Below are 16,951 nucleotides of genomic sequence, written 5' to 3' on the forward strand. Positions count from 1 at the left end.
CTACTTTGAATATTAATACATGAAGTCTATATTTTCAACAGCCGTTTTGTTTTGAAAATCTGTAGTGATGACAGCAAAAGTTGGCACTGGTATCAAATACTGAAATTGACAGAAAATTACATCTGGCTTTACAATTTAAAACCATACAGCTTGCAAATTTGCATTAGATGACTTTCTTTACTAACAGTATGATTTAAATTATAAATACGGCCCACAGCGTACTATGGGCTGGGCAATGACTAGTGTTTTGCTCATGGAAGATGATCAGATAATTGTGTTTGAGTAGGGGAAAGAGAGATGAAGAGCAATGTGTGAGCTCATCAAGACGACTTGCCCAGGTGACCCCATGATCAAATGAAGCCTCAGAGTAATGTGGCAGAGTACAGCTTATGTCGAGCTCAGCAGACAAACCACATTCGTTCCCGCAGACCATCCGACAATTCAATCAATTCCTGCTCCTCAGCCAGTTGTTTTTCGATTGAAGCATGTTAAAGGTCAGCCTGGTAATTGATACCAAAGGAGGGCCAAAATGTCTTCGCCTCTCTAGTAATCACACTCCCACCACTGCCTCAGTAATCTGGCAATCCCCACAACAACACTTCCTGCTAATGAAACCTCACGTGATCTCATACTGCTCTCAAGAGCATTATATTTAATCTCTCTACAGGCTCACGGCTTTAAAGAGGAACCTATAAACACCACAACTGCTAGCCTAGAAATCTAGAAGCACCCTAGCGGCATCAAAAATGATTTTGCAGAAAGGGTGGTCTAGCAACTCTCCATAGACTTTTGAGCTGGAAAAAACAAACTCTGGTCAGGCCAATCACATAGTGTATAGAGTTGGTGGGCGGGCTTAACATAATGACGGCTGAGTTGTGACAGTTCCGCGCATTGTTCCGTGTGATTTCCCTGCTACTTGAAAAACAAAGAAGATGCTGCTGGCGAACAGCGGTCTTTCTAATCGGCTTTGGCCGCGACTCTGGATAACTTGGAGTTAAGAGAACGTCACTTAAGTCATTCTTAAAAAAGGAAGATGTGTCCGGAGTTTTGGTGACCTGATACGGCAAAAGTTTAATATATCAACTAGCTCCGCTGGTGGAAAAACGCATTGGACTCACTCAGCCACAGCCGTTCGTTGCTCTGTTTGGTTGTAGCGCTGTCCTATTGCGTGCAGAGGGAATTTGAAAGACAACCGTTTATCCCGCCCCTCGGATTGAGGTATGCCAATTGTGAGTTCCCAGACCTAACATCTTGATAGGTCTGGCTTGCCAGGCTACACAACTGCAGCACTACTACTGAAAGCATGACTCGGGTGAGTCAACTGAAAAACGCTTCAGGTTTAGACAACCGTAAACAATCAGAATGGGAACATTCAGAGCGAAACAGGATGTCTCTGTGCTTAAAGAAATGAGAAAACAGGATCAGAGGAACGTGTTATGACAATTTGATAAAGTGGGTGGACAGACTGCTATTCCCCTGCAGCATGCATCTCAGTCATACAAGAGTTGTAGTGACTCGTTGGCACAGTTGCTCTGTCTCCTGTCAAGTCTTCATAAAACATGATACACCAGAATGTATTCAGTCGGGATGAGTCCACGGTGACTTCCATTCCTGAATCTTTCAAAATGACAGACCTAGCAAAAATAATCAGAATTTGCTACAGCAGGATGAAGCAAAAGGGATACGGTATTAAAGTGCCCTCCAGTGTACTTTTCTGCAGTCAAATTAGGGGTATTAACCGCTGCAGGTCAGACAATAAATAGGTAGTAGACTTGTGCTCTGTCATTAAATGTACATAAGCTTTGGCTGTAATAAAAACAATAGTGTTATAATGATTTTACAGCACGGCAGCTGCCAAGTGTTCTCTCACTTTGAGACACTTCATTTCATGTTGTCTTTAGTTTTTGTTAGAACATTAAATCACGATATTATGCCATTCATTGGGTCTCAATCGTGAAACCTGAGCAAAACAAACCTGTAAATCATCCTTATGTAAACTACTGCACCGAACTCCATGCAACAGTTTATACAAGAATGGCTTAAAAACTATTTATACAAAATTCATCATGCTGGTGTTTCCTGAAGCACACCCATTAACTAATAATTTGAGTATAAAATGGACTTAATTTCTCAGTTGTGTGGCAGAGAAAAAACTCCAAGTAGAGAAACAAGATCACAGGCTCAATTCCCAGGGAACTCACAAACTAATGAAAAAGAATGAATGATGTCTGGGATAAAAACATTAAATAAATCAACAATGAAATCTCACAAAAAGCCAAACACAAACAATTTCTCTCTCATACACACACACACTATATACCTACATGCACTACAAATTTAACTTCTGTCAAACAGACACTTAATTTAAGATTGAGTGATGGAAAGAAATAAACCACTACCACTGCATTGTTGTTTGGAATGATTCATCGAAATGAATTCATCGAAATGAATCTGTCTGTATTTGTAAAGTATGTTTCGAGTATGAAATGGAAGTGCAATTAATGGTGTGAAGAAACTTTTTCAGTTCCCTTCAGATATACATTCATATAGCCCCCCTCTTTAATATAGCACACACCTCTTTAAAACCTCACAAATTTGCACGCATCACATGAATGGGCCTAAGTCAATGTCAGAATGGTCCATTTTGGGGACACTGGGTCTATTCTCTGATGTAGAGCTGTCAAAACTCAGACAAGGACAGTCAGTGATCTGAAGCACACCACGAGACTAATCGTTTACAAGATGCTAATCGTCCCATTTGCAGTGAAGATCCCCCGGATTGGGCAACAGTCTGTGACTGTGTAACTCCAGAACAGGATGTGTGTGAGAAAGTGTTCAAGTGTGAGTGCTTGAGGGTAAATATATTTATTTTACATCTGGCAGTGCCTGTAGCTGTAGCGAGGGTCTGCGGGTTCACCAGCATCCACTCCCCTTCATGGTGCGGGTCTCTGGAGGGCTCAGGATGTGGGAGTTCACTTCACTGTTCCTTTCAGCTCCGTAATGGGGGACATCATGTCCAAGTCGGTACACAAAGAGCGAGAGAATAATCTTCAGCCCAAGGCCACGAGCACACACACACAGCTAAAAAATACCCAGAACTATAGAGGAAATGCAACCAAAACGGGGTGGGCTGGGGCTGAGCTGAAATACCCTGCAGGTCCTCGGACACGACATATTCAGGTTGCCATACATTTCACTTCTTTTCAGAGTCTAAAAGTATCTGTATACACACACAAACACACTGTGTTTATGTCTGACTAACCGCATTCTTGATGACTCACATAGTGAGAGAAACAGTTGGTAGATCACATGATTACTATATCAACCCTAGAGCTCAGACTCAGAAAGAGGGAGCTGACGATCTGCCAGCGTGACTACTCAGGAAAGAATGCCAAACTGTCTGTTACCAGTAAATGATCACTCATAAGCCGCTGCAGGGAAACATTTTCAGAGCCTCCCTAAAAATCCAGTTAGAACTCATATAGATGAATACATATCACACAAAGCTGAGCTAATTACACTATCGGTCACAAGTTTGATGTTAGTAAGGTTTTATTTTTTGAAAAGTACTTAATACATTTATTCAGTAAGGATGCATTAAATTGAAAAGTGACAGTAGACTATATTTCTATTTGAAATAAATGCTGTTCTTTTAACTTTATTTAAAGATTCCTGAAAAAAAGGAAGTGAAAAAATTTAAAACACAAATGCTGTTTTCAACACTGATTACATTTTTTTTTTAGCAGCAAATCAGCATAAATTCTTGTAGAAAAATTTAAATTGTAATATTTCACAATATTACTTGGGATCAAATAAATTCAGACTTGTTGAGCGTAAGAGACTTCTTTCAGAATCATTAAAAAAAAAGTATCCCTAAATTTTTGAACTGTAGTGTATACTTGAATGTTTCAGGTTCAACAACTGCGCTCAGTGTGTTCTGTAGCATGCTGTCCATTTCCACAGACCAGTCCCTCAGTCTGTCAGGATAAATAATGGAAACCAATGAAGCTATGCATTCAAAAAGGTATTAAAATCCACTTCTGGTAAAAGTCATACCTGAGTAACTATACATGGACATGACAACAGATTATATGGCTAAAACCAGTAGCCTAAGTGATTATTATCTAAATGTTAACATCAATAAATGTTTAAGCCTTCTAGAAATGCTTTCAAAGCAGCTTTTTAACACTATTCCAAGTCAATACAGCACAATATTGCACTTGGACTGTAAATGCATTAATATTAGGACTGGACATTGACAAAGTTTACGATTCGATTCACAAGCTTACAAATCAATCAGATTTACGGTTTGATATGGATTAATTGGGTCCTATCAGGTACAGTACTTGTTTTTTTTAAAAAAAATATAAACATTTAAATGGCGGTTGTCATAAAAACGCTGGATTTATTCATACATTAAATATTGAAGAACATGTTAACTAACAATATGAATTATGAATAATGCAATAAGGCATAGCCCATATTTAGCAAAATGGTCCTCTCAAGAGCTCATTCTTGCTGACTTTTCCGAGGTAAACGTAACATTGTTTACAAGCTTTTTCTGACATTTCCACGGCTGTAACAGTGCACGATGACATGAGACATGATACGGATTCTGCATAAATTGTAGCGTATCTTTCAACATACCTTCTAATGTTCATTCATGTTTATTTTATGTTGTAACTAGTAAAGCGGAAGAGATCATCAGCTCGTGTGCTCCTGCCTCGCTTTAACTAAATGAGGTGCATGATCTGTTACACCACATTAAACAGTGCCAAAAGGATATTTATTGTTTGAATTTTATAATAAACTGTACAAAATTTCAAAGCTGAGACATTTCCCTATCAGAAGTAGCTTATTGCGATATATTAGATGGGGGGCGGGGGAATGGGGTGCGCAACAAATTTTTGTTCATTCATCAACTGAAAACAGCATAGGCGTAAAAGATACCGGATCTTCAAAATGAGAATCGATTAAAAACGAGAAATTTATATTTTTAACCCAGCCCTAATATATATGCAATTTCTGTTTGATTGCAAACAGGCGCATAAAAAAATCACTTTGTATATTATCTTTGATGCACACAACTGTCAATGGAAGTTTACTAACAAATGCTGATCATTAAAGTGCCTACAGTTGCTAATATCTCTTTCATCAAAATGCATAGGCTGTTTGCACCAGTGTGTTTACAGTACAGAGATTATCACCATGTCAAACACTGGGTTTTCGCACATAAGTGCAATTACATGAGGTTGACGCTTCCAAAATGATGTCATGCGTGTTGATAGAGCTCAACTAGTATTTGCCCAGAACTTTCCTTTAAAGCCCAAGAGGCCTCTTGAATTCACCTAGTAATTCACGTCAAATGGTTTGACACGGAAGAGCTACCAAACTGAACAAACACATCAGGAAATTCACAAGCCAATGTAAGACAAAACACACGCCAACTGTCTTGTACCAGCAACATGCAAATGAGCTGTTGTGACTGCAGTAAAAGTGGAGTGATCAAACACACTTTGGAAAACACATCAGAAATACAGGAAGAGATCACAATTAAGTGACAGACTGGAGCTGGAAGCACTACATGACCCCACCATGAGTTTAGTCCAGCTGGTGTAGCATGAACGCGCACACAGATGGCCAATAACCGCCAAATCTGTGTAGTGCTGTAACCTCATTCAATAAGCTTATAAAGTTCAACAGCCAAATAATTCATTCAAACACAATGGGGATTTTTTTTCCATAAACAAGTTGCTTCATTAAGAACTCAAGAGTTGTTATCCAGCTGTTCAGAGCAGATTTTAAATTAACTCTTTAAAATAAGAGGTTTTGAATAAGTCAACAGACTATTCGGTTATCAATTGACAACTCTGTCTGTGTAAAGTGTTGATGAAAAAACTTGACAAATTCAAGTCAGGCTCTGAATTTTCCAATATTAATAAACAAAGGGTAAACTTCCTCTTGTGTAAAGTCCCCTCAGTAGTGCTAGTTTCAGTCTCTTTTGTTACACACGTTACTCATCTTCCATACAAGCAACACATACTACCTCATTTCTCTACTCTAGTGCTGAAACAATTACGAGTTATTTATTTGGACTTTTGACATCCTTAGCAAGAATATTTTTCTAAAATTCTTCAATGAAACAGACAAAAGGAAAACATCGATGTGGGTCTCAGTCTTCTAACGTTTTTGTGTTGTGTTGTTTTGATCATCGACACGACAGCCATCGGCAGTGATCCTCAACAAACTCGTCTCCATACGTGCGTGATACTCCGGTCTCTAACAGATGAACTGCATAATATAATGTTCCGATCCAATCTGACTTCTGACCTGTAATGCTGCCTGAATCATAATCATACACTGTTCGTTGGCCAGAGAACTGTGAATATTCCATCATGTCCCGACTCCTAAACGCGAGAGTGTAGTGTACTGCTCAATTCTAGTTTACACAGACTAGGTGACGAACACAACAGACATCTGTGACACACCGATGAACTGTGGCATAAACTGAAACTTTGACTCAATGCTAGTACACGTAATTGCGGCATCCTTAATTACATTCATTACATAGTGCTCTAACCAGGTCGATTCCTGAACACTTAACACAATGCAATCTTAGAATCACAGCCAATCAGAACAGTGTGTGCAGAAGTTCACGGTTTACTCGCTCGTAATGCACTGCACAGTCTAAAACGCATACCTTGAGTTCTGATGCTTCACCTGACAACATGCTTTTTATGGCACTCATTGTGGAGCTTGAGGGATTTGTCAATATTCGGCATACATGAGGAGCATCAGGAATAGAAAGCAAGCGACTGTCAAACTGTACGGACATAGCTGATGGTTAAAAAGTTAAAAGTACAACTACACAATTCCTGTAAACTAGTAGCCTATATCAAAACCCCCTGCAGGTAGAGTCCAGACGTCTGAAACGATATGGAAAAGCTAAAAGGTATTGCCACTGACTGGGATGGAAACGGTCACCTGGTCGGTAGGGTCACTAAAATGTGGCAGGTCACTCAAAATGGTGTGATCGCATGAAATATGGCTGGTTCCCACCATGTAGTGGATAACCAATGCAATGCATTTAAATCCATTATAGGATTTAATTAGAGATGCACAATTTATCAAATAAAAAAAAAGTTCAAAATGTTTAATGTCTGCTGTCAGGTTCTGCTGTGTCAGAGGTTCCCAAATTTTTCCATTCTAGAACCCACCTAGATAAGTATAATCTATAGGGGTGTGAACCTTCTAGGGCTGCAGCTATCGATTCTTTTTGTAATCGATTAATCTAGCACTTAATCGATCGTTCAATCGAGTAATCGGATATTTTTTTGTGTGCGTTTTATTAACAGAATAGTTATATTAAACTTGTGTCTACTTCAGTTAAAGCTGTTATGAGTTATATACTATAAGTTATATAGTATGCAAGTTATAAAGCTATCTCATGTGAATTTTCATTTAAGATGTTATAATATAACCACTCTAAGCATCTAAGCATATTCGTGTATTCTGGTAGTTTAACACTGAAGAAGAGCTGTAACGTGACTTGTTGTTGAACACGCAGTAAAAGCCTTTTTTCCCGTGCGTTTTAACTGAAAAATGAGTACTGCGTATCTTTATTAAAAACCAACAGGCTGGGGACTTTAATTTTTTGTTGTTGTCTGTAACTATTTGGCAGACGTGAAATACAAACAAGGTCTCGGAAAGACTGCAATACAATATTTGTTCCTCCATCACGTCCTGGTGTGTATAGTGAATGCATGCTGAAATTATTGTTGCGTGGCTACATAAAAAGTTTAAGCATATGTGATGCATTGCTGCAATTGGTCTGACTGGCGTGCGTGCGTGCGCGTGCGTGTGTGTGTGTGTGTGTGTGTGTGTAGGGGTTCTTTTTTTAAGCTATACTCTTGCAATTGAACATGATAGTTACGTTTACTAAAAAATGTCATCAAAGCTAAAAATCATATCTAGTCAAACCGCATCACGACATCGCTACAAATACAGTATGGGATTAAAATCAGCGAACATCAAAAGGCTTAGACTACGTTACCTTGTTTCAGCGAGTTAAGTGTATTAAGTGAATTAAGTGTGTAATGATCCCACACTTTAGACAATTTCTGCCGTTTATTTACATATTAATTCTCCGCCTTCGCGCCAACTATTTCTTCCTGAACAGGTCCGTGTGAAACAATCAAATCCCTGCGCCGCGCGAATACTGCGCGTCTTAGGAATTTAACGAGGCTTCGAGGCAGAGTTTTTGCCTCGAGGAATTTTTGTAATCGAGTAACTCGAGGAATCGTTTCAGCCCTAGAACCTACACTGGTCTCACGGTTTGGTTTGGTTCGATTACGATTATCAAGTCATCAATTCAGTTCTATTCGATATCACGATGCACTGCATCCTCCATTTTACTTCACATGTATACAATTTTGTCAATAAATACAAGCTGTCAGACTCTGCCAGGCATTAACAGCTCGGGGTGAAACCGGCTGAAGTGGTTTCTCAAGTTAGTGGTATTACCCCCTGCATATTTTATTTGTGCGTGACATGATTTACACACAGCGCGTGTCTTCTCCAGGTTGTGCTTACCAGGTTGTTCATAAAAGCCGAAATGTGCACAGATAGGCTTTTAAAGTAGTTGGATCATTTTTTAATTACACGCACTTACGTCTCACCTCCGTCTGCTATTGTATGCTACTGTGATACATGACATCAGAAAAGCGTCAGTACATTATAATCAGTTATGGTCTGTAGCAGAACCGATACCGAATCGTCCTCGTCTGCATCGCGATGCATCGTAGAAACATTTAATTTCGACCCCCCTAATAATCTATCTCCATACCCACCAAAATATTGGAGATTTGGGGGTGGACGGAGGGGGTGCACAGACGTAAGTTTATTTAAAAGTTTGGCAGAAATCAAATATTTCATAAAAAAATAATAATTTTGTTTTATAGTACAACTGTAAAATGTCAATACAAATATTTAAGGTGTAATTTTTTATTTGCAGATGTTAAAAAGTAAATTAAATATGTCCATTAAAACTTGAAACATGCTCGCTCCGGTCCGGATATGAACTGTAATCCATGCTGCGAATGTTGTTAAACCCATTGCATTGTTTAGCACAGAAAATGCTCTCATGCTCGTTCCACGTGTGTACATGTGATATGCTTTTTACAGACATATTTTTCCTTATTTGTTGATAGGTAGCCAAATGCATGCGAGGGAACGTAAACAACGTACTCTAATGCCTGGTTCAGGCTACACGATTTTAGCATGATTCATTTAACGTAGGGTGTCATGGGGATTCATTTAACATAGGGTGTCATGGGGATTCGTAAACGACAATGGCCGTCGGGATGCAAAAAGCGATTGTTTTGTCTTGTATAGAGTGTCAGTGGACGACAACTGACAAAAGAATTGCATATTTCATTTTTTTAGGTCTTCCACAACGGGTTCCGTCACATCGGTGACATTGACCCATGGGAGCACAGAAGCTCTTCCGTAAATAGCTTTCAAACATGCCAAAACGAAAGAGACAATTAGTATTGGTGCACTGAAAATTCGTGGAGCGATGGCAGTACTCCTGCCTTCTGATGTTTTCTCGAGGGACAACCATGACAGAGTGAAAAAGATAAATGCTGGCAAAAGATAGCAGAGGCGCTTCAACAACCTGTTGAGTACATTGATTTTTACTACTGGCTAAAAACAAACAATATTTTACCTCAAGTTCTCTTTGGAGGATTCCATACAGTACTCTTAGTGCAATCTACGAACGTGTCCCACTGTCAGGTTCTTTCTTTTGGGGGCTTTTCTGACGACAAGGCATGCAGTGCAAAGCACGCCGCTTCAGTAGCTATTGTTTGTTTACACTCACGACACGTCAGTCTATAGTTCCATCTTATCAACGACATCACACGTTGTTAAAGAGAGCAAGCGATAATAGGCCGTGAAGCAACTTGTTTCAAGCAACTTGGGGATGAGTCACTTTCGCGGCTTAATGCAGTTTGAGAGTAGCCTGGTCCCACCAGACTCTCGTACATTTCAGTTGTACATAGAGTCTGGCACCGCTCCATTGACAAGCGTTAACTACCATGTAGGTGGGTACTCTATTGAAGTAGGGCTGCAGCTACCGATTCTTTTTGTAATCGATTAATCTAGCACTTAATCGATCGATTAATCTAGCACTTAATCGATCGATTAATCGAGTAATCGGATATTTTTGTGTGTGTTTTATTAACAGAATAGTTATATTAAACTTGTGTCTATTTCAGTTAAAGCTGTTATAAGTTATAAAGCTATCTCATATGTGAATTTTCATTTAAGATGTTATAATATAACCACTCTAAGCATCTAAGCATATTCGTGTATTCTGGTAGTTTAACGCTGAAGAAGAGCTGTTACGTGACTTGTTGTTGAACACGCAGTAAAAGCCTTTTTTCCCGTGCGTTTTAACTGAAAAATGAGTACTCCGAATCTTTATTAAAAACCAACAGGCTGGGGACTTAATTTTTTTGTTGTTGTCTAACTATTTGGCAGACGTGAAATACAAACAAGGTCTCGCAAACACTGCAATACAATATTTGTTCCTCCATCACGTCCCGGTGTGTATAGTGAATGCATCCTGAAATTATTGTTGCGTGGCTACAAAAGTTTAAGCATATGTGATGCATTGATGCAATTGGTCTGACTGGTGTGTGTGTGTGTGTGTGTGTGTGTGTGTGTGTGTGTGTGTGTGTGTGTGAAGAGGTTGTTTTTTTAGGCTATACTCTCTTGCAATTGAACGTGATAGTTACGTTTACTACTTAAAAATGTCATCAAATCTAAAAATCATATCTAGTCAAACCGCATCACGACATCGCTACAAATACAGTATGGGATTAAAATCAGCGAACATCAATAGGCTTAGACTATGTTACCTTGTTTCAGCGAGTTAAGTGTATTAAGTGAATTAAATGTGTAATGATCCCACACTTTAGACAATTTCTGCCGTTTATTTACATATTTATTCTCCGCCATGGCGCCAACTAAATTCAAAATATATGCTTCCTGAACAGGTCCGTGTGAATAAACGGTCCGTGTGAAACAATCAAATCCCTCCGCCGCGCGTATACTACGCGTCATAGGAATTTAACGAGGCTTCGAGGCAGAGTTTTTGCCTCGAGGAATTTTTGTAATCGAGTAACTCGAGGAATCGTTTCAGCCCTATATTGAAGTCTAAAACTATTGGATCTACCCAGTCTCACTCTGGATCTGCCATAACCAATCGCTAACATGTGGTTGTGACGTATGTCATTTCGAACCCCGTGGGGAGGAGGGCCACAACATCATGGCCACCAACAAAACTAAGCAAAGATTGTTCTTGCTCCGGCTTTAACTTATTGATATTGAGCAGTGTTGCCACAATGGACCAAATGGCTTCGCTCGTATCCTTCTCCGCTGCCATTACTGAACTACAACTCAAAATAACGCACAACGTCATCGTTCTTAGCCACTCCCTCTGTTCGCTGATTGGCCCGGTAAAAAATTGACCGGAGAAAACCAAAGACTACAGCAGAATCCCAGACGTAGTACTGAAAGAAAATGAAAATTGAGCGGAAGTACGTAGGAGGGCGGAGTCAGGCTAGTTTGAGAGTGCCCCTATTATGCCATTTTAAAGGTTCCTAATTTTGTTTTGGAGGTCTCCTACAACAGGTTTACATGTATCAAAGGAATATATAAAAAAACTCTCATAATAGACATTGCACATCACCACATTTTTTAAAGATTCTTAAACGACTCGTCATAAAATCCAGTCTCTCTAAATCCCTCCTTTCCGTGAGCCGTCTCTGCTCTGATTGGTCAGATGGCCCAGTCTGTTGTGATTGGTCTACTGCTTACAGCACGTTGATAACGAAACGCCCATAGCCATAACTAAACTTCAGCTCCAGAGGCTTCCTCAGTCCTCAGCGATTGTACACACTTGTAAAGAGTAACGATGGTGTCGATTTTACCATATCAAATTCGAGCACAAGTTTTAGGTAATAATAGCCCACAGCTGATTAGCAGAACTATTTCAGTAAGACAGTAATAACGGGAGTTAGCCGGAGACCTACACAATATAAAACACAAAACTACGCATTTTGAACACTCGGTAGAAAATATATATAATCACTAATTAATCATACTTACAGGTTGTGACTCAGGAGCAAGTTGGTTCAAATAAAGTGCTCACTGTCCCATCAAGCATTTTGCAAATCCCGAGTTGACCTCGCCGAGATTTGAGAAGCAATTGTAAAATTAACAAAAAAGGTAATACTGCTGTTGTATCGCTGTGGTAATTTTAACCACTGACTCTTCACATACTCATTCTTTTGGAGGTGTATACAAAGAGAATTTGCTTTTGCAATGCAGAAAACAGCATCTTCTCGACATTTTCACAACACGAACCAGCTACAGAGTTTGAGGCAAGGGTGGGTCAATGTAGACGCCGTTCACAGGCAGCCAAAAAGGACCATATGCATGATACTAATTTGTTACATTGATACTCATGATTGTTACGAAATAAGGCTGGTAACACTGACAACTCGTTTCAGTACAGAATCTATTCTTTTTTATTGGGAAACAATTACTTTGTGAACTTTGATCTTTAAAACTTTGCAGCCCTTTACATTCACAAACAGCTATATTACACGCTGCATGAAAGGTAATATCTGAAAAAGCATAATGGGGCACTTTATTAACTTTTAGAGCACATCCTGCAGTTTAGCGATTTTACAACAATCGGTAATCTAGCTGGTTTGGACGTTAAGTTTGGGTTTTTAGGGAGGAACGAAAGTGCACAGAGGTGAAGGAAAGAAATGTACTAAAATCATTCACTAATAATAGTGTGAATTATTCATACTTTTTCACCAAGAATTTATTTATTACACAACACGTGGGTACGCACATGAATTTGTTAACCTCGTTTTGATGTTAATGACTGGAGTATTCTAAATTAGTGACAGCATGCAGGATAGCTATCTCCATAAAACCAGCCTAAACCATCTTCTTCCACACAGCATTTATCCAGCTGTGTATAAGTGTAACCTCACACCTTAAACTATAATTGCACATGTTCTTACTCTTTACGATGAAATGCATTTAAGATAAAATTTCCATGCAGAAAATTTCAACTTTACACTTTTAGAAGACCACCGAGAGTGATTTCTGCATTTTTGTGGTTTCAGTTGTCCTTACATTTTATCTGATAGTGTCATTTGATTTTTTTTTTTACTTTATTCCATAAGCCTTGACATCCTTGACCCCCTTAATTGCTATTCTAAATGAGAAGCGTCAAGAGTCTAACTATCATCGTATTCATTTAACTTTATGTTTATGCAAACTTTGTGATCCATGGCTTTTGAAACTGCCATTCAGAATAGTAAATGGTATAGCTATCTACTACCAGTTTTCAGAAAGAAGTGCCTGGTCTGTTAAGTCCACAATTATCAAAAGCCTGAATTTTTTCACATGAAACTTGTGAAAATGTTTCCAGTGCAGGCCTGGTTAAAATCCACAACAAATAATTAAATCAAATGTCCAAATATAACCTTACAATGTTTTTACCTTTGGATAACTTCAGCAATTTGTAAACTGTCAATTATAAAGTGCACACTCTGAAATCCCTCATTGCTCATAGGCTTCGCTCAACATCATTAAGTGTAATTGAATACAGCTAATGTTTCAGCCAAACTTCACAATCTATTATACAAGTGCAACAGGTGCCACTGTGCTTTACGGATTTAACAACAGCACAGAAATCAGGTTGGTTGCAGTACTAATAAGAACGTGAACTTTATGAACCTTGCCTATCAAACTCCCAAGACCACCAAGGAGTGACACAAGGTGTGTTTGACTTGAGGTGAGTGCTGCTGTGCAGACCGATGACAAGACGGCTTAATATGCTTCCGAATCGCACTCGAGGTCATACACCAATCGGTCTGCGCAGCGTCGCTTCAAGTCAACTGCAGCAGTGTCTGCCCTAGGCCATTAAACTTCCTGCCCCAAACACCCCATGGAATAAAAGTTGACCTCTGAACTGGACACAGATCATTACATAGCACTATGGAATGTGTGTGAGGGAGGAAGTAGCTCTGGTTACTGTGAACCTGAGCACAATCACCAGGAAATCTGGTTCTACAGGCAGGCCAAGCCCAGCCGTGACGCATCAAAGGGAGGGTGTAAAAACTGACGGCAAACAAAATGACTGCATCCCTAACGAAAGTAAACAATTAATCTTTAATGCTAACTGGGAGTTTCTCAGGACAGAAACCTCCAGGCTCCCAGTGGAGGTCTAGGTACAGGACGGGGGCAGCGGGTTTGTTAGCTTGAAAGCATTTGCATAAATAATAAATGAAACTGTACCGAGTCAGTTGCTCAGGCCAATAGTCCCACCTCCCTCATCCATCTCCCCTCTCTTCTTTCACACTTTTGTCTCGCCAGCACTCCTGGGAGCTGTTCTTCACTACATCTCAGGCTTCATAGCAGCCTCAACTGCCAGCAGAAAGAAGTAAAACAGTCTAACTTGTTGTGTTTGTGTGTTACAAACTGCTCTCGACGTGAGGGAACTAATCTGTACAAACATCAGCAGGGACTCCATGGGCTGACAAACAAAACAGAGGTGTTTTTTTCCATGCTTGAACATTTGCTGTGCCATGTTGTTTGTTTTAGCGTTTTGATCAGTGACCTAAAACGACTCCGAACAGGGTCTAACAAATGTCTATTGGAGAACGGAGCCAGGAGCGAACTGGCAGCGCAGCACACGGTAGGCATGTGCGCAATGTGACAGAACTTTTTTTTACAATGCAACTGTTCCACATGCCTCACGACTCAAACTTCAGGGTGGGAATGTCCTTCTCGCTTGTGACACTTTCACAAGTCTCAAGGCCGTTTGTTATGCTAAGAGGTTTAGTAGAAGAATATTCAGTAGGTACAGTTTCATGGGAGTGTTTAGTTTCTTTCATTTACTAAAATGCAACATTAGTACAGCAAAACCGAGCTATAAAAATATAAAGCGATTTGAGTTGCTTTATAAGTACACCTGAAGGATGTTAAACAAGCGAAGGACGTTATGAACTTAATCAGTCCATTCTAAGACCAGCATAGAAATAGATTTTAAAACAAAAACAAAAAGAAAAACTTCCTAAGAGAAAAGTGGCCCTATATTAAATGCAGACCTTGTGAAGCATTCGAATGTTGCCAACTAAAAACAGATATTTTAAGCATTGGGAAACAATGCTACAAATATTTTTTCTCCCAGATGTGTTTCAGTGTCTTAAAAAGATCTGAAATATCTGCAGTGAGCCAAATAATCTCATAATTGTTTAAATATGCTTATTTGCAGTGAGTCTAAGATGAACTCAATAAAGTTGCTAAATCATAGCCGACTGAACTCTCTCTCCTTCTGCCACAACAAATACACCACCCCCTTCTTCCTCTGAAAAACCCACCCCCTCCCCCTGCTTACTCACACACCCCCTCCGTCCCTCCAGGAGGCTGCCTGTTCGGGGCTTTTAGCTTTCTTACCAACAATGCCACCCTTTAAAACACTATTTTGAGGCCATTCTGGGGAAAACTCCCAGTGAAGAACAATATTAAGAAATATTACTAACCCGATAAAGTGACTACTATAAAACGATACAAAAACAAGTAATACAAACCAAAAGACTACAGCAAAATCTTAAAGTCTATGAATATTAACTTCATCACGAGTAAACTACAAGCTAGAAAGCAACAAAAAGAGACACTGCACAAGCAAACAACACTAGTGATTAGTTGTGTAATGTTCAGAAATTCACACAAAGCTGATCAGTTTTACCTTTTAACAGGGACAGAGCAATGTGCAATTTTTTCCAAAAGGGCATCCAGCGTCTGAAAATCCAGCAAATCATTGGACTTGGAATGCATTTTGTAATCCATTTATATGGAAATCAAAAGCAAAACAGAAAGGGAACTAAAGGCAAGAAAAGTTCGTCACTCGATCCCAAAACACAGTAACCTCTCGCTCTCAAATCTCCAGTTCTGACGTATGTGTCCCAAAATCCACTGCGCCAAATACATGTTAATCCATAGTTAGTCCACCATAGTCCTGAGAGAAAGGTTTCGCGGTTCCTGAGAAGCCTCTGATCGCAGTCTCGCGGGCGGGCGAGTGTGTGTGAGAGAGAGGCGCAGAGGCCTGAGGCCGGCTGGATCTGTTAGCTCTGTGCGCCGGTCGGCTCTCGACACCCTCCCCCCGTCGGCAGCACAACGGCCCAGTTGCCACAGGCACTTCGCCCCATTGTGTGTCCACCCGAGGCCTCTCACACAAACCACCTCCAGCGGGGCGCCAGAAAGCGGGGGAGAGCAAGAACGAGCGAAGTAAAACCCAGAATGCGCACTTTCTTTCTCTCACTCGTTCGCCGAGAACAGCGTGCTCTTACTCAACAGCGAAAATGGCTCTGGCGCTTCCTCATTGAGAAGAGGCTCTACCCACACACCCCTCCCTCGGCTCTCTCCGGCGCTTGCTCGTTCTCTAACCCCTCCCTTCTTTCACCATCAATAGCTTGAGCACTCTCTACCCTCCCTCCCTCCCTCCCTCGCTCTCTCTCTCTCTTCCTGCCTGCCTCTTTCTCTCTCCTCAACACACACACACACACACCTTTAGCTCCCCACCCCCTTCCTCCCTCCATTTCGTCCTCCCCCACTCATTCTTTTCAGGCCGATCTCCTGCGTGCCTCCCCCCACAACACAGAGGGCTGTCTTATCTGCTGCCTCTACACACGCCGCACACATTCACACATGTCTAGACTGCACCAGCACAAAAAAACAAGCCAAACCAACCGGCGCACAGAAACTGCCCTCCGTGCCAAACTACACGGATGCGTGAGACGCTGAAGCTCGGATGGGAGGGTTTACAAGGAGTAGATGGAAACAGTGAGTGAGTGGACCC

The 16,951-nt window shown here is 40.4% G+C and overlaps 1 protein-coding gene across 5 annotated transcripts in view; it reads right to left on the reverse strand.

Annotated features, from left to right (window-relative positions):
- The window catches only part of brd4 (bromodomain containing 4), a 61,941-nt gene that overhangs the window by 16,765 nt on the left and 28,225 nt on the right, over nucleotides 1-16,951 (reverse strand). For 2 of the 5 annotated variants that reach the window (XM_077213566.1, XM_077213565.1), the window contains exon 1: nucleotides 15,842-16,660. The exons of the other annotated variants lie outside the window; for them this stretch is intronic. In XM_077213566.1, the coding sequence (XP_077069681.1) occupies nucleotides 15,842-15,942 (101 nt within the window). In that variant the 5' untranslated portion in view covers nucleotides 15,943-16,660. Of the gene's footprint in view, nucleotides 1-15,841; nucleotides 16,661-16,951 lie in introns of those variants that run through there. 5 annotated transcript variants of the gene reach the window in all.

Source organism: Siphateles boraxobius, unplaced genomic scaffold (genome assembly GCF_051911475.1).
Source record: "Siphateles boraxobius isolate OS27281-9 unplaced genomic scaffold, OSU_SipBor_1 66, whole genome shotgun sequence".
NCBI classification, from domain to species: Eukaryota; Metazoa; Chordata; class Actinopteri; order Cypriniformes; family Leuciscidae; genus Siphateles; species Siphateles boraxobius.